The 23,669-nt window shown below is 36.8% G+C and overlaps 6 protein-coding genes across 10 annotated transcripts; 3 read left to right on the top strand and 3 right to left on the bottom strand.

The window, feature by feature from the left end:
• Nucleotides 1–169: 169 nt before the first annotated feature.
• On the bottom strand, nucleotides 170–9,190 carry Loco (regulator of G protein signaling family member locomotion defects). 4 transcript variants are annotated; one of them, XM_078196976.1, is made up of 14 exons: nucleotides 8,025–9,190; nucleotides 7,330–7,941; nucleotides 6,514–7,155; nucleotides 4,631–4,741; nucleotides 4,344–4,568; nucleotides 4,001–4,221; nucleotides 3,744–3,936; nucleotides 3,185–3,394; nucleotides 2,347–2,623; nucleotides 1,996–2,144; nucleotides 1,818–1,901; nucleotides 1,572–1,713; nucleotides 1,398–1,489; nucleotides 170–1,221 (listed from the first exon to the last, which is right to left on the bottom strand). In XM_078196976.1, the coding sequence occupies exons 1-14, from the start codon at nucleotides 8,664–8,666 to the stop codon at nucleotides 736–738; spliced, it is 4,086 nt and encodes a 1,361-aa protein (XP_078053102.1). In that variant the 5' UTR covers nucleotides 8,667–9,190; the 3' UTR covers nucleotides 170–735. The 4 variants fall into 4 exon arrangements, 3 of the variants coding, with proteins under 3 accessions (XP_078053102.1, XP_078053103.1, XP_078053105.1); XM_078196979.1 differs by having other exon boundaries at nucleotides 1,079–1,240; XM_078196977.1 differs by lacking the exon at nucleotides 3,185–3,394.
• A 1,404-nt stretch (nucleotides 9,191–10,594) lies between these two features.
• Nucleotides 10,595–13,560, top strand: LOC144467525 (uncharacterized). Its single transcript, XM_078176359.1, has 4 exons — nucleotides 10,595–12,902; nucleotides 12,980–13,090; nucleotides 13,165–13,315; nucleotides 13,400–13,560. The coding sequence occupies exons 1-4, from the start codon at nucleotides 10,866–10,868 to the stop codon at nucleotides 13,522–13,524; spliced, it is 2,424 nt and encodes an 807-aa protein (XP_078032485.1). The 5' UTR covers nucleotides 10,595–10,865; the 3' UTR covers nucleotides 13,525–13,560.
• Nucleotides 13,561–13,699: 139 nt separating this feature from the next.
• Nucleotides 13,700–14,935, bottom strand: Rpl26 (ribosomal protein L26). Its single transcript, XM_078176360.1, has 4 exons — nucleotides 14,840–14,935; nucleotides 14,384–14,564; nucleotides 14,158–14,298; nucleotides 13,700–13,892 (listed from the first exon to the last, which is right to left on the bottom strand). Exons 2-4 carry the CDS (start codon nucleotides 14,549–14,551, stop codon nucleotides 13,755–13,757), a joined length of 447 nt encoding a protein of 148 aa, XP_078032486.1. The 5' UTR covers nucleotides 14,552–14,564; nucleotides 14,840–14,935; the 3' UTR covers nucleotides 13,700–13,754.
• Nucleotides 14,936–15,364: 429 nt separating this feature from the next.
• On the top strand, nucleotides 15,365–19,468 carry LOC144467671 (uncharacterized). Its single transcript, XM_078176564.1, has 5 exons — nucleotides 15,365–15,513; nucleotides 15,577–15,646; nucleotides 16,444–16,753; nucleotides 17,406–17,680; nucleotides 17,752–19,468. The coding sequence occupies exons 3-5, from the start codon at nucleotides 16,671–16,673 to the stop codon at nucleotides 18,360–18,362; spliced, it is 969 nt and encodes a 322-aa protein (XP_078032690.1). The 5' UTR covers nucleotides 15,365–15,513; nucleotides 15,577–15,646; nucleotides 16,444–16,670; the 3' UTR covers nucleotides 18,363–19,468.
• A 900-nt stretch (nucleotides 19,469–20,368) lies between these two features.
• Nucleotides 20,369–22,235, top strand: Cpf2 (cuticular protein CPF2). Of its 2 annotated transcripts, none has more exons than XM_078197428.1 (3): nucleotides 20,369–20,801; nucleotides 20,982–21,318; nucleotides 21,994–22,235. In XM_078197428.1, exons 1-3 carry the CDS (start codon nucleotides 20,793–20,795, stop codon nucleotides 22,134–22,136), a joined length of 489 nt encoding a protein of 162 aa, XP_078053554.1. In that variant the 5' UTR covers nucleotides 20,369–20,792; the 3' UTR covers nucleotides 22,137–22,235. The 2 variants fall into 2 exon arrangements, with proteins under 2 accessions (XP_078053554.1, XP_078053555.1); XM_078197429.1 differs by having other exon boundaries at nucleotides 20,372–20,801; nucleotides 20,982–21,159.
• Nucleotides 22,236–22,432: 197 nt separating this feature from the next.
• Cpf1 (cuticular protein CPF1) lies at nucleotides 22,433–23,191 on the bottom strand. Its single transcript, XM_078197660.1, has 2 exons — nucleotides 22,953–23,191; nucleotides 22,433–22,863 (listed from the first exon to the last, which is right to left on the bottom strand). Exons 1-2 carry the CDS (start codon nucleotides 22,962–22,964, stop codon nucleotides 22,477–22,479), a joined length of 399 nt encoding a protein of 132 aa, XP_078053786.1. The 5' UTR covers nucleotides 22,965–23,191; the 3' UTR covers nucleotides 22,433–22,476.
• Nucleotides 23,192–23,669: the final 478 nt, after the last annotated feature.

Here is a 23,669-nt window from a genome sequence, read left to right as displayed (position 1 = left end):
TCTATATTGTAGATACTGATTCGTTCGTCTGTACTGTATATGGTATCAATTATACACGAGTAATAAACGATTTCAACGAACCGTGAAAAATATTGACTATTTAAAAACATAAAGGAGACATTTATGACGTAGATATATGGTGTACTCCTGATAAACAAACTTCAGACAATTTATTTATTCCGCGTAAAATTTCAAATTTTTATTTTAGTTTACATGTAACAACATTCGTCGACTATAAATTACAATAAAATATATGTCCTGTATAACCAGGAGAGTAACAGCTGTATTGTAAAGGAATCATAAATATCTATCAACTAACATTGTCATACGAAGCTGACAAGGCATTGTGCGTTAAGCGACAACACTATTCGTGTCAAGGCACTTTTCAAATTTCGAGCTTCCGATAAATTGATCAGTCAAATTGCTGATCGTGTAAAACACAGTATATAATAGTATACATACAAGATAATGATGTCGACGTCAACATCGTGGTTCTGACATTTCTTCGATGCTTCTTTCGTTTAATGTATGTATGCCAGAATAACGCGAAATCAAACGTACAGTTAACGTATACGCGTGCATACACATATCGAATGCATTAGTGTATATTCGTACGTGTTTTCGTACTCATCTTAATTGTTGGCAAGTACATATATTACAGTTTAGGAAAACTGCATAGAATAATGTCGGGGTACGATACAAATGGACAGTATACAATGTAAATTTTCGAACACGTTAAAACATATTTTTCCGACTTAATTCGGTCGGGCCAAAGGGAACTGTTCGAGTAGACTTTGGTAATGATTTCGAGGACAAGACGTACCCAGATTTAGTAGCGTTTGTAACAAGATTTTTCGGTTTTGGAGGAAGAGGAGGGGGTTTCGGTGATTTAATACTCGACATGGCTCGTACATCGAAAGAATTCAAAACGGTTGTTCTTAACCCAGACCCGTTCTCTACAACGAGCCGGTCCCCATCCGTTGAGGTTGCAGCACCCAATGTCATCGAACAGTCGTCATCGGTCGTCGCTACAGCCATTTCTTCCTTGACATTCCCGTTTCTCGATGTAGTTACTAACGTCTCTTGACCTTGTCCTTCGCAATTTTCCCGTTCGTTAATTGACCCATAAAACTTGGCATTCGCTTCGGAGGAACTGGCACAAATTATCCTATGTCTGCGAACCTTGTTGCAGCGATCCGCCGGCTTACCATTTTCCTTGTTCTGATCAGTAATTTCATAGCTTTAAGGGTCGAAACGTAGCATGATCAAAGTTTCAACGTAACATATATGTATAAAAACGCAACGAGATGTTCGCGCGCAATTACAACATCTCGTATTATCGGATAGATACGTATCAATACGAGTATATCTCGGAGAATATGCTTTTATCCGTTTACCTTTAAAAAATCTGGCAACTCAAAATTGATTTCTGTTCCTCTTTGATCTTCCAGTCTGGATCTCTGAGCTCGTTTCAAACCTTCGTACAGATCTGTTAACGACAACCAACATTCATCGATTTAGCTCGATACATTCTAAATTCGGCTTATCTTATGTGTTTCGGTTATCCTCACCTTCACCATCAAATTTCCCTGGCAATTGTAATTTAACGCCATTCCGCCATTTCGCTATTAAAGGGGGATGAGACTTGACAGTATCTTCGGAAGTATAATCGTTTGCAATTCCCTTTTCGCTGGCGTTACACTTGGCCTTTCCCTTCAGTAGAAACAATAAATGATCACGGAATAAATCAAACAAACACATGACAAGATATGTAGACCTTATCGGTTAAACACTCGTATAATGTATCTTGTTTATACCTTTTTTTTTCCATGCATCGTAGAATCACGAAGAAAAAATTTATTAGGTAAAATTGAGGAACCCTCGGAGCGTTGATCGTCCGACTGTTTGTGCAACATAAACAACTCGATGAAAGAAAATAGATCAGAAATACTAAATAAAGTTCTTATCAATAATGTTAATAAATGATTTCATTACCTTGCAAGAGCCTTCGTTATACTGACACTTGTTCACACCTTTTCCGACCAACAACTCTTCGAAAACTCGGTTGGTGATCTCATCCAACGTCGGTTGAGCGAGTGGCATATCATGCGTATACTTCACCGCTTGCAACTCGTGCCGAGAATCTATTGCATATCCATATGTATACGTATACGTATATGTATATGTCAAGCAAAATATATGTTATGCGTGTATGTTATAGATGTTGTAAATGTATGTATGTGTAGATGTAGATGCATGTACATACCATGATAGAAATATTTAGTCTGAATCTTTACCATCGCACAGAGTTAAAAATTAGTTACGAAAAAGCGTTTTCAATTTTACCTTCATCTTTGACATTCGTCAACGTCAATCTAGGCGGAGCATCGATAGCTGGCATATCCATGCAAACACACTGATTATCACTCCATACGGTGATTGTATTCAAATTAAAACCATACTTGTTTAAGAGCGGTTTCAGCACTTCTTTCAGGGTTCTACCTTTATGTGCGATCACAGTTATTACGCGACGCGAAGGTAAGTCTACCTTCAATATTTTCGTTGGTACCACTTCCACTTCTTGACCAGCTAGTATAGACGATGGATATTTTGCTTCTACCGTCTGAAAATAGAAAACATTGATAATGCAACGAAGTTTTTGTAACGATTTCTCGCTAATAAGAAGTCATAGATATCAAGTTGCAACTATTTTCATACCGTGTTGGAATCCACGGCTATATAAACGGGTATTTTCACACATTGAAAAGTACAACTACGAAAGCAGGTGTCGAATAACGCATGCACGATACAATACAACATTTACGGTAACAACATATAACCAAACGCGTTCCTCTTACAATATTATCCTCTTTTTTTCTACGTACACGTATAGCTTACCAAAATGTTATTATTGTCAGACATCGAGCACCAAGTATTCGGTGAACAGTAGGACAAATACTGTTAGATGGTAGAAACGTGTCTGGAAAAGGAGGAAAGTGGTGGAAAATAGCAAAGCAAGTCCCGGTACTAGCAGGGATTCAAGTTAATAACAGAAACAGAGAAGAAAAGAAGGGGGGGGGGGGGGGAGAGAGAGAGAGATTGCTTTTGTTAGTTAAAAACGGCAGAAATTGCAGATCAGTAGATGTTCAAAAGATGCGTTAAATAAATACGAGAGAACACAAACCTCGTCTGTGGCTAGGATTAGAACATCATAGTTAGAGTATCGAAGAGCTCTTTTATCAAGGAGGCGTGTAACCACATCTTTAATACTCTCCGTTTGGCTAGTTGGCACAACCGTAGTCGATCCGTCGGGTAATATTACCCGACACAACCCGGTACATTTGGTACGAACTTCTTTCGATTCGTTTGATTGTCCTTCGTAGGACGATAAAGACTACAAGTCATACATACAGCAATTTTGTAGATTCGAAAGACAATATTCATTTAATTAATCTATTACACATTATGTGTCATCTGTTGTATTTATTTATCGTTTTGTTCAAACAACAATTTTCTACTCGTGCTTTTATAGTAAGATTCTCGCAATTATTCAGAAACACTCTCATAGTTGATACAATTGTTAAAATAGAAAATCTCTTTTCAACACATTGTAAAACAAACTCAATTACAATAAACTCACACATAACGTATGTTACTTTGTATAACTAATAAATACACAACTGTTCTATCAAGTATCCGTTTGCGTGTAATTCGCAGTTGATACAATGTACAAAAGTACTCACATGTTTATGAAAAGATTGTCTCAATGCCAAATCCCAAGAAGCTAACGAGGATCTGCTACTAGATATAGAAATACTGTCGTCGTTGTTATTACCTTCGGATTCTCTCTTCATAGTTGTAAAACTTTTATAAATGGTATCGCTTCTGCTAGGGGTCTTACTGTACTCAGTCTCCCCACGATCTTTCGATTTAGACCTAAGACAAAAGCACATCATAACAAAACTAACATATAAACAACTTCACAAATCATGATAATTACCTATTTTTTCGATTCCATGGAAGAATAGATTTTCTACATCGATCTTCAGCATCCGAATGGCTCTTTTTTAATTTCACACTGGGCGAGTTGGTGAGACTTAAGTCACAGTCTTCCGCACCAATTATCGAGCAGCCTGCTTCCATACAACGACGGTATAGATCTGATCTCAAAAACCTTGGATAACTATCGAATTTCATCAAATTAAAGACTTGCTTCTGAGCCTAATAACAAAATTCAGAACAATCATGTTCATATCATCTTGAATTAAACAAATAATACATGGACAATAGACTGAATAATAACTGAACAGAAAAAACTCAACAAATACATAATGTACACTCACCTGTAGAAATAGATTGGCTGGAGCTTCGCCTAGAAGCTCTACAGTTATTTGACCAGCAGCATGACTATCAACATTTACAGGTTCAGATGCTGTATTAGATAAATGACGTTGGTAGATTTGATTAGCCAACTTGCGACGTGTGACAACATCTCTAGTGTCTTTGTATCTCTCACAAGCAGCCCAAAAATAAATGTTTTCATGACTGAACTCCTTCTTTAAAAATTCCTTTAAAAGAACATTAGATGCAGAGTACAGTATCGCTACCATTGTAAATATTATACACTTACCGCAAATGTTTGCAACCCTTTTGGATCTTCTAATAATTTCTCAAAACCATTAGCCCATGCATGTATACCTTTGTAATCAGCGTTTTTGTCACACAATTCCGTACTGCCGTGCTATGACCAAAGAAATATTAAAAAATTTTACCTTGCTGATCAACGTCGTTAGTTGCCAGTTAACAAATCATAAAGGGGAACAATCCAGCGCTTGCGCAATTTCATCGTCAAAACCTCGAAGCCTTAGAATTGTGATCACATATAAAATTATTCTATGTTGGACAATCAAATTTTATTGAAATTTTCAATTTTTAAATCTTTTCGTCGCATATATATAAATTTATCGATTCAATTCTAATATTTTACAATCAGGTCGAATTCATATATTGTATCCATATGTAAACACATATGTCATGTATAGATGCAAAACTTTCAACAAACAGATTATAAGTACTGTTTATCGCAATTTCGTTTATGTTTTTTATTAATTGTACAAACCGGATGAGTCGTACGTGCTCGTAAGCAGCTTTACGAACCGAAGCGGGTAAAGAGGGAAGTAAAAACAGAGCGTGGGAATGAGGAGTAGCCTTCTCGACACACGTAACAAATAATTTCAAAGGTTTTCTCATTTTCATCATTGACACTGTTATCACAGTCATCAACACATATGTTCAATAGTATACTTGTCGCTCGAAGTTCTTATCTCGAACCTCGAAACTCGAATACTAACTGACGACGAACAGTCGCGACAAGTAAATGACAGAGAAATGTACGTAATATTACGCCATGATTCGAGGAATGAAATGTCATATAAAATTCTTGGAATCTTGTCGCGTAGAAACAACGACCGATACGTCAAATCGATTTTACAATTATTTCTACCGAAATTCATTCAACAGATCCATAATAGTCGAATAAAAAAGAAACACGAAATTATTTTGTTTCATATTCTTAATAGTAAAACAAAACAAGAGAAGGATTGAACCAGTAGTGACTGTCTTGTACCCCACGTACCGATTTCACCTCGGTGTCCATGTCGTGACCGAAGATCGTATTCCTCTGTATAGTCGCGCCACGATCCCATTTATCGACGAAAAAGCTAACAAATTACTTATATCGAAACGATTGGCTTACGAGGCGTGTTTCCTCGAATTATTTCCATAGAAAACATTGCCCCAAATCCGTATTAATATGGGCTCCGCCCAGCTGCACCGGTGCACCGTTGACAATTGTAATTCTACGCACGGCGCTTTCCGAGCAGTGCTCATCAGCGAAACACAACGAACATTAACACAACCGACACTACCGACCAATCAACTCACTAACAAATCAAACGTGGTATAATCAATGAAATCTCAAAACAGCGAGTTTTAATCTCGTTGTACATTGATTAACGCTATCGTAAAGTGTTACGATCAACGTACGTTCATTTGGAGTTCAACATGTCACTCTCATGTGCACACCGCACACAACCACGAGCATATATTCGTTCGAAGTGCCCGAACCCGAACGTCCCGAACTTCATTTCCTTCTCCCCCTCTTACTCCTTTTCTTTTCTCGCTCGCGCTCATCCCCTCCCACTGATATCCGATTTACTCGGTCGGTTGGTCGTTGTTCGGTCGTCAAGTCCCTCCTCTGTCTGTCAGTCTGTTCTCTCGTTTGTAAGAATTTTGAAATTTTATATCCACTTTATTAAAAAATGTTAACACTGCACACATGTACAAACTAACTTTCAATCATTTTTCTATTTTCAAAATATCTTCTTCAAAAATATTTAACTTTCTTAAAATACATTCGTACTGCGAGTATATCGATCAACTATTTAAAAATGAATCCATCGCGTCTTAAAGTAATATGTGTTCTAGAAAAATATGTAACCAAATAAATCTTACCATGCAGGTGTCCTCGATGCAGTTTCCGATATTACGAATTTCTTGCAAGCTTCCCCAAGGTCGTGAATTATCCGATTTGTCCGAATAGGTTTGGCACAAGGGTCGAGTATAATCCATACTTGCTTTAAGATCTTCAAAACTATGCACTAAAGATTTCGAGATACCAGAAAATACTTTTGGACTAAACTTATCCCGATTATCCAATTCTTTCGATTCTGTTAATTGCGTAAATACGAATAACGGGTTCGGTTTAAATATTTCATTGTCGCACGGTTCAACACGATCTTCTATGCCATGCAGCATCGCGGTAGTGCAAACAGATGCAAGCGAACCAACGGACGAACTAACCAACCCCTGCTTCACAGTAGAAGCAGATGGCAATGGACAGGTGGGCAAATTCCCCCTCTTCGATTCCTTTTTCAAGTCGGAATGTACCTCACGATCCTTTACCGATGCCGTGCACACATTTATCCCATTGCAGAAATTATCGAACACGACATTTTCATGAGACAATTCTGAACCATTTTTACACGCTTCCGACTCGGTTCTTTCAGTCTGGCATGCGTTCGATACAGCTCGAACAGTCAATCGAAAATCAATGGCCGCGTTACCGTACGTTTTTTGAGGATGTGCACATGTGTCCTGAAAATACATCATACTTATTCCAAGCACCAATGTACTCTTTACAATATATCATAATATTTCAATTTCTTTATTTTCCTTTATTTCGTTATGATCTCTTTTCGTAATCTCCAGCATCAAACGTATACAAGGAATTTTTAATATCATCTGAATTGATAATTGTAGTCAAAGTACCTTATACTCTGAATTAGGATAGCACCTCCTTCGGGATACATCTTGCGCATTACTTTTATCCAAACGGCTGGTGCAATCATCTTTGAATCCAATTCCAGAATCACTGTTACTCGAATGTGCCGTAGATGTACTTATGTTACTGGGCTGTGGAGAAGAAGCATCTTGATGTCTTCGTATCTCGTTGTAAGAGTTTGCATCTGTGCTCGTGGAATCTGATATATACAAAGTTTGTATCGCGCCAATGAGACTATTACAACTGTCAGGAAACTCTTGACAAACATTTAATTCAGATGTTTTGGTACATGTAAATCCAAATATATTACATGCACTGGAATGTACAGCATGATCGATCAATTTATAATAAATTGTAAAAACATGACACGAATTTGAAACAATATTTTCTTTATCTTTAACAGATTTAGTCAGTATACCAAAATACTGTTTATCCTGTTCCGAAAAAGAATTACAAAATATTATCCTGTAAGAAGGATATTCCGCTATAATATGATTTTCAGAATTTGTAAGTTTTATATTTGCCACGTGTATAGTTAAGAGCACCGTAGTAGGATTTCTTTTCTCTGCTTTCAAGCGCTTAATGCATTTTTTCAAAACCTGCAATAATAAATAAATTTTAATGGTAGAATAAATTTGATGCAATATAATATATACCCCTTCCTTTCGTATGCTTGTATTACCTGCATCATACAAGAAGGATGCAATTGATTTGGAATATCTATTGTTCCCAAGTAACCGACTACTGTTCTGTGCACTATTTTCTCAGAGTCTCTTTTGTGAGAAGTTGGCGGTGGTGGAGGTGGTAGAGGACTAGACATATCCCAGCGATATTGTAAACTGCTATAATTGTCTTGATTCTGTAATTCATTTGACGTTCTTTCTGTTGTATCGAACATAACGCCACTTTGTAAATCTCTTACAACTTTGGCGACTCTACATTGTAGTTGTAGTGCTCCCATATTACTAGCACGTGGTTTATGCGTATATTTAGGCCTACAGCGCACCGTTGCAACACCTTCTTCATCCGAAGAATCAGAATAATAATTTTCAGCAATTTGTAACCTTAGAATACCTTTAGAACGGCCAATTAGCTGTACAACATCATCATGAGGTACTTTACTGACATTATGACCATTGACCGATACTAAATAATCACCAGCACGTAATCCTGCATTTTCAGCTGGACTTCCTGGTACAATGCAACTCAAAATACAAGGTTGCTGCCCCGAAATAGTAAAACCGAACCCTTTCGACCCGCGCAATACCTCCACTGTCCTTACACCATAATTTACTCGCTTTTTCTTCCTTCGGTTTTGATGCATTCTTGAGTTTTCTTTTCATTAATATTCACTAAATCTACAAATAAAATTATCATCGAGCCAACACTTTCACAAACCGAGAAGTATCTCGAACTGTCTTTGCTTGTATCCGGTCCAATGAATTCTTTTTACTTCCTACGGAAGGAATAAAGTATTTCAAAATCAAATAACTTCTTTTTACCGTTGAACAATCGCGTATATTGGTCATCGATGGTCAAATTCAATAGAAAATTCCTCGTAGTTCGTTTACACCACGAATCGCGGCGGCGTTCTTTCTGCATTCTTGTACCTCTTTCGTGTACGCACTACATACATATATCGTTATCATTACTCAACTACAAAACATATTCTTAAACGCTACCCTACAATTGAATAATTTTCAACATCTTGAATTTACAATTTCTCACTAGTTGACTATTCCCTATGCACCTAACAAGTCAAAGCAATTATAAAATGTTTTGATAGTCGCTTTATTTCTTTTCTTTTGCCACCATCCTTTCACTCCCTCCACTTTTGCCTTTCTTTCGTTTGCGTTTGCACCATTGTTATATATATATATATATATATATGAACATATATATACATATATATGTATGTGTATATATATGTACCTATCGATCCTCGGCTAACGATGCATATATAACGTATATATGTGTGACGCGCGCGCGCATATCGCACTCAACTTGAATACATTCATTTAAATGTTAAAGCTCCATGGAGACGAGACAACACTTCCCTGTATTTACAAAATATGGATAAAGTAATACTTACATAGTAATGTAAGTTATGACATTTTTAAGAAATTAATACTTTTCATTACTTTCGTAAATTAATTATACAAAAAATGTGCTATTTCCACTATTGCAATAAAATTCTTTTTTCAATATTTATACAATGAAATATTGTTACATGTGCTCTTTTTTCTACACATAATTTTGTCGTTTCTGGAAAAAAACGTGAGACAAATTCTGATAAATTTCGCATTTAACTAACAATCTTTCTACACACTATTTATCGCCTTATCAGATAATTAAATTGAACTTCATACATTAGACACACTTCATACGTTTTTCTTTTTAATTTATGTTTTTACTATTTAATAGTAAATAAATATATATACAATGTGTGTATAAATAAGTCAGTACTAACTCTTGCATATTTCTCTTCCTCTCTGAGCAAGCGTTTGTATACCCACAATATTACTATGCATCCAATCCGTGATAAATCCTCTTTTAGCATTGACTCATCAGCCAATCAGAACAAAGCAATTTCAGTCTCAATCTTCGCTTGAAGCTACGGCTCAAGTAGCTTTGTGAAAATCGACTACGTACAGTATACATACTATAGTACATAGATAATATGACATTACCTTCTATTGCTGTTAATAGTAAATGGACAACGTAGCCGCGTTCTTGTTGAATCTTCAATTAGAATTACTGTTTTAATATTTATCAGAAAGATAATGGGCAAACATTTGCAATATTCAGCATTTTGAATTTAATATAGGTGAAAAACATTTATCAAATAAATAATAATGATTACGGGCGGGCGGGCACACGCGCGCCCACGCGTGCGTTACGTCACAAATGTATGGTTTGTAGTATCTAACAACGATTGAATCTTCCTCGCTTGGACCTGAAGTTGACCGAGGTCATGGTCATGTGCAACCTGTGCAACGACTGTGACATCTCGATGTCAGAGATTTTGCTCAGAAACTGTTTCGAGGAAGGGACACTAGGGGAGTCATTACAAATGAGATTGAACAATGCAAATGATTGCCATTCGAACCATTGGCATCATCCAATCCTGCTACTCCTTAGCACACTTTGGTTTTCCTTTTACCGAGCAGATTCCTTGACACTATTGTAACCATTGTGTGCAACGGGTAACTTGGGAATTTGGGAACGCTGTTTTCGCCGTTGGCAATACGGTTAGGAAGTACAGGGAGTACAGATGGAAGGGTTTTTGAAAATCAGAAGCAACTCTTACGCGAGTTTTCTACCAATATTTGTTTTTAACTTATTTCTAAGGAATACATATAGTGTAAACTGTTGATAACGTTCACGCTCGTGCGTTATCTTTATAATATTTGCGTGAATTTATTATTGTTCACTTTAAATGGTGTCCTTTGAAAAGAATATTTTGAAATTAGCTAAAAATTCGGCTAGATTTCTTTCAAAGTAAAAGAGATATTTTGGTAAAATGGATCGCGATGGAATTAGTTGGCAAACAGTACCAAATACAGTCACAAAAAGAATGACGGATCTGTCTTTCGTACACAAATTGAAACCGTCTAGAAGGTTATGTCGCCGAACTAAAGTTATGAATAGTGCGATTAAACATTTCCACAGTTTAAAAACTTACAGACAATACGTTAAAATGAAGACGGCAATTCTTCGGAATTTATCGGATTATAATGATACCGATGATAATGATGGTTTTTCGGACAATGATTATAGCGTTCTGTATAAATCTGACTTGTCTGTAACAAATTATATGGCACACGTTACTTCCATGGATACAGATTATTCTTATAAAACAGAACTTGACATTAGCGATAGTAATATATTAAGAGTAATAAGTAAAGAAACAGATGTTCAACAATCCAAAAATAAATCTTCCAATAATACAAACTTAGATTGGAAAGATATTGTTAAAAAAAAAAGTTCAACATGTTCCTTGAAACAAAGTATACAAGAAAGCAAATCAAATATGTTAAATGAAACTACTAATCATAAAACTTTTGCAAGTAGTGCTAATGAAGCCATTTGTGAAAAAAATGCAGAACCATTTGATACAGAGACATGTATTACAGAAATGTGTTTCAACAACATAACATGTAACATTAAACAAGAACAAGAAATAAGTGAGAACAATACAAAATTAATGGAAAATAAAGAATATAGAAGTAATGGTGTATATAAAAAACGAAAAAAGGAAAACGATACTAAAATATCTGAAAATAAAAAAGAATTAAATTGTCCAAAAAAAGATTCTATATCTGTAACTGTTCAAGATGCCAGTGAACTATCTACAAACACAAATGCAAATTTAAAACAAAGTTATGCTACATTAATGGTTGGATATCTAAAAATTCAACAAGAGCCTGCAGACAAATGCGAAAATATTGATTCCTTAGAAATGCAGTCTTTATATAATGGGAAGACAAATCAACCCAAGGATTCTGGTATCGATGAAGACACAGAAGAAGAATCTCAAGAAAATGGAAAAGGTGTTTGTGCAAGAAGAAAGGAAAAAGTTCGAGACATTTGTAAGAATGCAAACTTAACGTCACCAGCAGTCAATTGTGAAAGTGTTTCTGTGTTTGAGAGAACCCTATCAAGTGTTGACCATGTAGTGTCCAATATTAATGATATATCAGATGCTACAGAGTCTCAATGTGTAACACTAGTTACAACTAAAAATATAAATAGCAAAGGAAAGGAAGAAAATAAGGTACAAAAAATAAAATTGCAACCAACAGTTACTGATTCCAAGATTATTCAGATGAGGTATAGAATTATATCAGATAGTGTTTCAGAACTGGATACATTTTCAAAATCAAGAGATAACGATAGTTATGTTAGTAACAAAGTAATGGAGGATTCTATAAACACTGAATATAATGCAGAAGATAGCATGTCACCTTTGTCTAAAAGACGATTGCAGCAAATGAGGAGATTGAACCTGACTGTAGATAGTGAATCTAGCCTTAGTGACAATGATAATGAATATTGTAACACAGAAAATATGAGAGACAAATTATTTAAGCGTTCAAAAGAGTTCTCCGATTTATCAGATAGCCAAGATGGAAACGCAGATTTCAAACATACATTGTCACTACAAAATAGTAAAAGATTAAAAAAACATAAAAATTATACATTTAAAAACAATAGTAAAGAAGAGAATATTAACTTAAGGCAGGAATGTGTCAATAATACCGAATCTATACAGTCATTAAGATTAATAGAAATAAATAGTAACAAACATAAAAACACACTAAACTGTTCTATTGAAAAGGAAACACATTCGTCAACAAACCAATATAAAACAAGTTTACAGAATTCTTTGAAACAACCCGTACATTATTTAAATAATGAAATCAATACTTCTGAAGAAAATATAAACCTTAGAAAAATCATTATAAGTAATGATAAGACTGGAAGAATTAGTCAAAATGGTGAAACTGCAACACAACCTGCATTCAAGAATTCAGTAATACAGACCAGGCCGACAAATGTATGAAGTAAAAAATAGCATTATATTATATTAGTTTACAGCATTTGTTTCTTTCTTTCAATGTTCTTTCTTTACAGTTACAGGAATTAATGGAACAGGAAAGCTTAATATATGAAACTGCCTTACCTTCTGTCACCTTAAGAGACATAGAAGAAAACGATGTTTTTCTTTTAGAAATTCCTTCTGTGGTAAGTTATACATATATTTACAAGTGCAAACATAAAAATTATACATATCTGACATAACGTTGTTTTAAATTTAGGTACTTGAAACTGAACTATTGCAACAAAAATTTGTCCTAACGAAAAAAAAGCTTAAACTTGGAGAACATAAATATAGAATTGCATTTAACGATACGGATCAAGTAGTTGGTGTATTAAATACTGGAAAATTTCATACACATTACAAACCAGGTAAGATATTCAACTAGTTGCTCAATCTCCGTTTTTTCTACTTTTTGAAGATGTCTACTACTACCACATTGTTTCCTTTTCCAGTTAATATTAAACCAATGAAAAGATTCGTTGCATACCAAAAAGTAGTGAGAACAACATCGGCAAAATCATCCGACAGATGTACCAATATTGGAATGGATCATATTAATGATACCAACACTAATTAATTTAACTCTAACGAAGTAATATTTATGAAATTAAGACTGCAATCTACTTTTTTATACTAAAACAAAAAATATGCGCTTATACATAATACATTGTATAGATATTGAGTTAATATAAGAACAGAAGAATTGGATTGATTTATTATTACATTCCATGAATGTTGACTTAAAGATTAAATACGTTTTGAAATATGTATGTGTTTATTGAAATACAGAAATAAAATGCGACAAATTTATGATGTTTCCATGGCAGCAGTCGAGTCCTCTGTATATTTTCCTTTGTCTTTACCTAAAGCAGCTAACCTGCCCTTACTTCGCCTGTCTATAATTTTCTTACGATCTTTATCCATCTTCAGCTTGACAATAACAGTCTGTGGAAGTAAATAAATTTGGATATGATAGCGATCGCTGTATACTATAGAAACTCATATACTATAGAGAATATATCAGTGCCAATTTGTCTGCAGCAAAAAGACTAAACAAGATAAATTTATTAGTGCAAAGGAGAACCCAGAGCACCAATTCATTTATCTAGTTAATTGTCTCGTTCTATGTGAATGGTTTAGTTCATCATCGATCACAGTAAAACAATTATAAATAATAATGTATATGTCAAGCTAAAAGATTCCTTTTTACCTTGGATGGATCAATACCAACGTACACACTGGCTGTATTAATTTTTTCACGCTGTATTCTTTCTATGTATATGACGAATTTTTTTCTATATACTTGAACCACTTTGCCAACTTGTTGTCCTTTGTAGTGGCCACGAACTACCTTTAATACATTAAAATACACGTATTGTAAAACTTAATCGTAGAAAAAACCGTATTATCGTTGTCATTAAAATAAACAAGTATACCTGTACTTCATCATCTTTGCGAATCGGCATAGAACGCACATTGTACTTCTGTCGTAATTCTTTGGAAAGAGGTGCTGACATAAGCCTTCTACGAATGTGAGAAGGTGCCGTGAAATGCCTTTTCCTATTTTTTCTACGCGAAGAAGTAACAAGTCGATTGAATTTCATTGTTGCTGATTACCTGTATAGACAAAAAAATTATTCACTGTAGTTTATTGACAGGAATTATTATAGTAAATGTAACAGGGATCACATGGATGCTTTCGATAAAAACAACAGTTAGAAATAGATTGATCACTGTGTCGTTGGAAATCTAGTTGTTAATCTCATTTTAAAATGAAAAAAATGTGTTGAGTCGTAAACCAGAAAATAACTGAAATGAACCAATAGAAACTATAACGTTGAAACCGATTGCTGCAGTTCGATTGGAATCGATTTAGATTTCAGCAGACTTACGTTAACCGTTGAATACCACGGTCACAACCGGAAGAACATTTGACAGGTTTCTACAAGCGCCGGAAAACTACATACATACATACATACATTCACACACACATACGTACATGGATATGCGCAACATATACGTGAAGCATCGTTTTGATTGGTCGGTTACCCACGCACCTAATACAATTCGCAATACAATTGGTTCACAAAAATCTTACGTTACATGTAAACACTATAGAAATGGGTCTTACTCCTGTGCGCCACCAGGCCGCAGTTTAATTCGTTAGCGAGAATGGGTGCAGAAATTTTCTTTGCTCTGATTGACTAACGATTTACTGCTGAGATAGGATGCAATACGGATTGGATACGCAGCAAAATGGTGGGCTATTAGTGCCAGCTTAGGAAGTAAAAGGAACGTGCAGAAGTAGGACCCATTACTGTATGTACATACATGCGCACAGATGTGTGCGTATATATGTAGTTCACTCTTTCATTTTCCCCAGGTTTTCCTAGTTCTTTTTTATGTTCACCCGCAAACAGGAAAATTCTGTCAAGTAAATGTTAGTGTATCGGTTATCGCCATCGCTTTCGTTTACGCTTGACGCTGACGCCTTGACACAACAGCACTGAACGAACAGCAAAACGCGCAACGACGTAATATACGTTCGAAGCTGGTGTCATTCGCTGTAAGTGGTGGATAATTGTCAATAATTGTGTTATTTTAAAGTTACGGTATTGACGTTTTCAAGGTTTTGAAAAAATATCGCAGTTATGGGGCTATTAACTTCGCGGAAATATTCGACTCATCGTAAAAATCGAGTAAGTACATATATGCACAGCTCATTCTTCCTCATGTGACATGTACGTCGTTTCACCGAGTAAAGCTTGTTTATATCGTAGTATTGGAAAAGATGCGTAACGTTGTTAACGATGTTAATTGTTCTTGATACGATAACCAATATTTCTTCCTATTCGACTACATAATTATTTCACTACCGACTACAGTTTGATAATTGGTTAAAAGAAAAATACATGCATCGACAACCGTTTCACTTATTTATTTTGTTATTGGTTTGGTCCGTTGCCGCACACTCAACTCTTTATTTCTATATTCTCAACAATTCGCTGCCATTGTTCCTCTTTCTTTTTTTCATGCTATTTCACAGACACGTAATATCGATTCGCTTTAAGACGTAGTAATATAATTCAATTTAAAAAACCGGTATATTTACATCGACAAGCTGTACGAGGAAACATATCGATTGAGAATTTAAATGAAATATCTAAGAAAACGAATGTGATCGCAAAGTAGTCGTACAACTAGAAAAATGCTTCGCGATAGGAAGAAGAACACAAAGATTGTAACAAGTCGTCAATGATGGCTAGACAACTGTAGCATTTTAGAAGGTGGTAAATACGACTAATCCTGATGCTTTGATGGCTTCAATTCACTTGGCTTATTTATCCTAGAAATATTATTTGTTTTCATCTGTGGAATTAATGGAAATTGACTTATTTGCTTTTGAAGAGCATATGTATGCACGTTCACTTTCACAAATTTAGGCAATACAATATAAGTATGTACATTTGCATGCATTGTTACATTTATGTTGTAGGTTGATAGAACAACGTGCAGGTTGATTTCCTAAGAAAAGAGTCGTTCTGCAAAATTAAGTTCGAGCAAATTTTTTTCTAGCAACTAATTTTCTAACAATATTACAATTTTATGAGTCAAAATTGATACTAACGAAAAGAAAAAGAAGGAAAATAATCAGAAACGAAGGAAAATTGGTACCTCTGGTGAAAATTACTTTGCGAAAACTAAAATCTTGGTAGATACGCAATGGATTCAACAAGACCGGAGGATAGATCACTCAGCAGCGGATTGTCTTTACCACAATGGATGAAAGGAAGAATCGATAATAGGTACTTTTTTTCTCACCTGTAATTGATTTCTACAAAGAATAGCTGGACATAACCATTTCAATCTATACAATTGTAAAATTTTAATTACTTTCATTCGTTCAAGAGTGAATTTCATTTCTTACTTGATATGTTTTCATAAAGAAGAAAGAGAAATTGGGGGGGGGGGGGGGGGATATTTACAGGCGGAATGTGGGCAATGTGACCAAACAGCTGGTTGCGTGGACCACCGCTGATTGCTATTCTTAGATCTCAGAGACATGACTGTGTTCACGTCTTTGGATACGTCCTCGTGGTTCTACTGCTGCGCACACTGTTCACTTTGGTCTATGCTAGATAGTTGAGTTAGGGTCGAGTATCATTATTTCTTTTTTTCAGTTATCTCCTACTTTTTTTTCTTCGAATCGATAGTTTGTGAAGTACGCGACACACGCTGTTCTGCAGTACATTCGAGTTAAAATTTTATTCACCAAAAATTTTTTATAAATTTGAACACGACATTTCCATTGGTACGATTCGTGGTTTCTATTGTTGTCTCTCAATTCATACTTTCACAAGTTTCCTTCATACAGCAAACCATTTGTGATTTTTCTTTTCTATTTATAGGGTACTTCCTAATTAAATATTTTCTATTGGTTTTTTTTTTGTTCTGCAGATTCGATTTCGATGACAGTACATTCAGCCCGCCATCTCATGACGACAATTTCTTTTATATACGATATCCAAAAACCCAGAACGAATTGTCGGTTTCGCAAGAATTTCGACCGATCGATAAGGTATTCGGTGAACAAAACATCGGCTCCTCGGCAAGTAATACGAAAGCAGAGCAACAACTCGTTCCAGAGAGTAAACGCAGTAATCAGGAAATCGATTTTAGCAAGCATCCGTTACCGTGTCAACCGTTTGTACCGAATTCGTCAACTAACAAAGGTATCGTAGTGTACTTACCGGGACACATTGAACTTTATCGAATCTATATCTGTTGTTCTTGTTGGTTCTAGGGAACGAGATCAAGCAAAATTCAAAGGCATTGCCGCTCGGAAAGGCGATAGCAAAATCACAAGGTGTAGACGATGGGTTTCACAGTGAACCAGCACTTTGCGGAAAATCAATCGTTCTCGTAGCCAATCAGATAATGTCCAACAAATTTAATAAAACGTTTGCGGCTGAGCATGCCGAGAATCAGCCAAAAAAAGGTAGCAAATCGTTACCAGCCACTCCATTGACTTCACCAGCTGGAAGTCCTGACAGTTCACCGAAACCACGTCGACGCACGCCTTCGAATCGGTACTTTACAGGCTCTTTCTTCCCCGACCGAGAAAAATATCAAGGAGGTTGGATCTTGGCAAGTATATTGGGACAGTCCAGAGAAATTGTTACCGCTAAGATCGACGAAGAAGACGAATCCAGTATCGATGCATCATCCTCGTCGTCCCAACCGCCCCCACCCAGATTTCTAAGTCGAAAGAAATCTATATCCTCCCAAAATCTTACATATGTAGGAACCGACGAAAAATCAACTGCTGACAAATCGACCATCTACTCGAACGTATTCCAAGCGAAGCCATCCGAATTAAGAGAAATGAATTTTTGGTCTCCTACGTCCATGTAGACAAATACATTTTTTCTCAAGCTGTTTTTCCCTCTGCAATAACGACAAGCGTTCCCGTTTACTTGTTGGTACTCGATAAGGTTTTGCTGATCAAGTTAGATGCAGCGAATGCACGTCTTCGTTTCCTCTTTCTCTTCTTTTTCCTCTTGTTTTAGGATTGTGTGCACGTTTGTGATTCCTATTGCGAGACACGCTTCCGCTCACATCTATCGCAGTTAATATTTAGCAATAATGTATTCTTGATCTAATGTGCCTTTAGTTGTTGCGTTGTCACTTGTTGGACAGTTTTAATTGTTCACAGACTTTGTACAATACACATAGTGCTATAGACGGACGACAATGAATTGCTACACGTCGAGAAATCTTTTCAAACTCTCCAGCAAAAGAGACGATCGCTTTCGTTTGTTATTAGGAAAACTCATCAACTACTCACCTCTTCCTGTTCCTTAGTCGATTATTTTATTTTAATTTTCAATGTTAAACGATATGATAAGAAAAAGACGTATATCGCTTAGATTCACATGGTATTTATTATTATTATTATTATTATTATTATTATTATTATTATTATTATTATTAATCATCATCATCATTATCATTGTCCAGGGCACGAATTGTTATAGAACCCATAAATCAGATTAGTATTTGGAGAATTTATGTAGTAGCATATCTCTTCCATGTCTTACTGATCGTCAAGTATCACGTATGAGCATTTCGTTATCGTATGGTGGGAAAGTCACGTTTACCGTGTCGTGCAGAGGGTAGATAGTTTACGTAAATAGTCTACACTGATGTACAGCGTTGATCGATTAATTACAACAACGAAACATAAAGAAAAATACAAATATGTATCGTACAGATAGGATATGGAAGTTGCATGCTACGAGAGGACCTACGAATAGAACTCACCGTGTTGGGCGACATATCGAGACGTCGGCTTGTTATGGTGGAAAAGACGAATCTTACAAATTATTATATTATATTACTTCATCAAACTGTTAACAACAAAAGCATCTGGCGGCTACGAATTATACAGAAACTAACGATTTGTAAACTGTATCAAACTTTTCGAACAAGTAATAAAATCAAAAGAGTATCGCATGCCAGTAAGCGTTATTTTTTTCATTCTTCGTAGATGAACAAATTCGACGAAATCAACTTTTACTCTCGGCGACAGCAGTAAACGCCACAATTTAACTCTTATAGAAATTTTGTTACACTGTTAACAAATGTTACTCAATATAATTAACGATTCTTGATTTATGCACAAATGTAACGGACTCAAGCAAAAGATATTCCGTAGGTCCAAATTGAAAGGAACGAAGATATGTGGGTGCTGGTGAGAGATCGATACCTAAAGCCTCCAATTGAGAAATACACACAAAAGGACTGGATACCAGTTGAACAAATTACAACGCATCTTTGCCTTGGGCATGCTTATGAAATCGCAAAGTTCGTGTTTGCTACGCTTTGCCAATGTCGGTTGCGTAACTCGCACAAGTGAGTTGCGAAGCGAGGCGTCAACACACACCCGTTCCCGTTTTCGTTCCTGTTTCCATTTTGATTTATTCAAAACTTATTACGACTCTATCTACAAATCACGAAAAGATAAAATATTGAAATACAATGTTATTACATGTTCCTATCATACGTATCGTATACATACACACGTTTCTAACATGCTCATTCTGAATTGTTAGAGATGCAACGTGCATAGAGGCGGACGTGACAAATTGAGAAATTAGACCGATAATCTAGTCCAACGTGTCTACGATTAAACGTAGGTATATCCTGGAATTCGGTAGAAATGTATGTTAGTCAAACCGTAACACTGTAGCGTACCTTTGCTCAAGAACGAGACACCGTCTCGTGGCAATTCGAGATATGCTTGCATTGAGCAATTGCGCATACGTATTTCTATTCCGTGTCTTCTAATCCTCGATATAGATTTTCGCACTTGTGGTGCAATACAATTGTCCTCGCTAGAGTATACGATCGACGTCTTTCTTTCCGACGATTCGATATTATCGTATAGTATAAACTACATGAAAGGGTTGCTTTAAAGAAAAAAACGATTACATTTAATCGGGTTTCATCGTTACTAAATAAAGAACGACATTGTCGAGGACACAACGTAACATCAATTGCGCGAGTTTAGCAATTCGGTATCAAATGCTTTTCAGCTCGACAAACGTAATGTAATATCGGCTCGACAGTATCGTTACGAACTTACGTGTCTATGTGTTTGCCTTTGGTCAGGGGATACTCGATATCCTGTTTTCGGACTCGAAAAAATATTTCAAGTCTTGCAGATGGATAGGTTTACTAACTCTCACGTATAAATAGTGTGTCAGATTCACCATAAGCATTCAATTCGTTCTACGTTTCGCTTCTGCACGGTACAGAGAAAATCCGCAACAATCTTTCATCATGTTTAGGGTAAGTACGAATATCATTTTACGCGTTTGGGTATCGAAATGATACGAAACAAAAATGAAGAAATTTTGAAAAGGTTGATGTTTTCGTTCACGATTTGCTGCAAAGAAAGATACATTGCGTTTGTCTCGGTGTCGCCATCGACATCGTCGCATAAAAGTGCTGATCGAGTTTTCGTTTCAGTTTTTGGTGATCTGTGGCTGCTTGTTGGCGATCGCGCAAGCTGGTGTGATCGGCGGGGGTTTGCTCGCAGCGACTGCGCCTGCTGCGGTCGCAGTGCAGCCGGCAGCGGCACTTCCTCTGTCCGCAGCAACGGTTGCGTTGCCAACTATCACAACGTCCACCTCTAACGTGATTCGGGGTATCGGTAACTTAGGTGCCATATCAGCCTACTCCAAGAGCCTAGATACACCATTCAGTAGCGTCAGGAAAGCGGACGTACGCGTTAACAATCCAGGAATCGTGACGGCGACCGCTGTGCCCGCGCCTGTACTCACGCTAGCAAATACTGCTCTCGCAGGTACCTGATCGGAGGGTGCCGTCAATTTACTTATTTCTATTACCATTTCCTTTATTTGTTTTTTAACCAAAAACTACCGGTGTGTTACTATTAATCTAATCTTTGATTTACTTACGATGTTAAAGAAAACATTATCGTCGTGAAAATACTCAGGCTTGAAAACTACCGGTTTTTTATTATTAATCTAATATTTGATTTACTTACGATGTTAAAGAAAACATTATCGTCGTGAAAATACTCAGGCTTGATGTTTGGCAAACGCTTGCTGACACGCTTCCTTTACCTTTAGTTTTATCGTGGATCTGTTTTTCACCGTTCTTCCCTTTCTTTCCATTCCTTATAATTTTCCTTATTAGCATTATCTTTGCTCGCTCATCTTTCCATCACGTTTCGATACTCGATATTTTCACTGCATCGCACACGCAGTTGATTCTCTCTCTCTCTCTCTCTCTCTCTCTCTCTCTCTCTCTCTCTCTCTCCCTCCCCCCCCCGCACACACACACACACACGCGCACACAAATACATACAGACATGTAAATATATTTTACATTACAGATATAAATATGTATGAATTTAACGATTTTTCTTTTCTCGATTTCCCTTTACTACGATCGCTTGCAACCATATCTGATAATTTTGGTCGATCTACGGCGATCTACGATGTGCCGGGTTTAGCTCCTGTAGCCACGGCTGCTCTGGCTGCGCCTACTCTTCTCGCACCTGGACTAACAACAGCACTCGCAGCCGGACCGGCTATTGCTCCACTAGGACTCAATGGCTTGGCACTGAACGGCTTGGGAGCAGTTAGAGTGCTCTAAGAACCGCACACCAATCGCGCGCCCCTAATTCGCGGCAACGAACAATCGTTGTCATGACCCAAACAAACTACATGTCACAGAATGTAATAACCGATTAACGAATAAATATAAAATCTTTATAACTCCAGTTTTGCTTTAAAATTGTTTTGTCCGAGAACTATGGTTACAAAGGATAAGGCGAAAGTAAGTTAATTAATTGGAAGAATAAAATTGGTCACATTCACGTTTTACGTATACTGTATTTAATAAATAAAAACAGCGATCGGTTGAAATACACGTGCAGAATCATTGGAGAGCGCAGCGTTGAGTCTGAGAATCAACGGCTAAAGGCTGAAATCGATTACCAGGAATAAGAGACACCGATGGGACTGCTGTAAGCCATGTGTGAAACGGCGACCGCTGGAGAGTAAGCGACACCAAGCAGCGGACTTGGATGAGCAGCCAAGGGTGCAGCCAGAGATGCTGGTTGGGCTGCAGCGTACGCTAATGGAGCAGCGTGTGCATAGATAGCCGGATTCGTTACGCGAATGTCAGATCTGCTGCTGCTAGAGAACGGAGTGGCGATCGTCTTCGATTGTGTCGCGATCTGCGCCAAATTTCCTGTGCTGCGAAGGATGTTGTCCGACGTCGACGTCAGAGCTGCGGTAGTCAAAGTGTATTGATCCGCAGCGGTCGTCCCCAAGTATCCGGCCTCGCTCATCGCCAGAGCACAGACAAGTATTACAATCTGAGAACATGTCGATAACACATTTTGCTTGCTATTCTTCTCGATACCTTACCAAGTATACGTGTACTATCGGGCAGCACAATACCAACCTTGGAGAACATTGTGAGTCTGCTGTTAGAAACGGTAACTGATCAGGATTCTTCGATGGTACTCGAAACCGAATGCGTGCCGATCGTTTCGCAGCCAAAATCTTATATAGTGCAAACGATCCGGCTGGAATTAAGTGGGGTACAAGGGCGTGTTTCGTACCGGTGACGAAAAACTTTCGCCGTAAGAATACACGTTATTTTAGAGTGTGTAAATCGTTCTACCACGCCCAATTCGCCTTCCTCCTTCTTTTCTTTCTTCAACAAAATCCTCGAGTTATTCCCTCCCGGCGACCTTGGACCAGAAAGTCGAATCCGTCGACTGGTTGTATCTTGTACCGTGGCAAAAAATGACCGTGATCCATTTACATTGTCCTTTCACCCTCTGGCCAAATTTTTCATTGAAATGCCGATATAGACGATAACGTGCACGCACCAGTCGATTACCAATATGTATTTTTATTTTCAATATTTCCCTCAATGTCTGCAAAATCTTTCCTACAAACGTACTTGTTTCCTCGCGTACATGCAGTGGGCCGCATTAATATTCGGGCACCATTGTATTTGAGAAATTTTTACTCCGTATCTTCACTGTTTATTGAATTAATGAATTTATAGTTTTTTACTAAGTCAGAACACTACTTGGATTCTACAAACATAAATTTTATTTATATATTTTGTAGAGTTTTATTGTTAATTATATTAAATGAACTAGTACTT

The sequence above is a fragment of the Augochlora pura genome, chromosome 3 (genome assembly GCF_028453695.1).
Source record: "Augochlora pura isolate Apur16 chromosome 3, APUR_v2.2.1, whole genome shotgun sequence".
In the NCBI taxonomy this organism is placed as follows: Eukaryota; Metazoa; Arthropoda; class Insecta; order Hymenoptera; family Halictidae; genus Augochlora; species Augochlora pura.
Note: the sequence above shows the minus strand (reverse complement) of the source record. Positions and strands in the feature narration are given on the sequence as shown.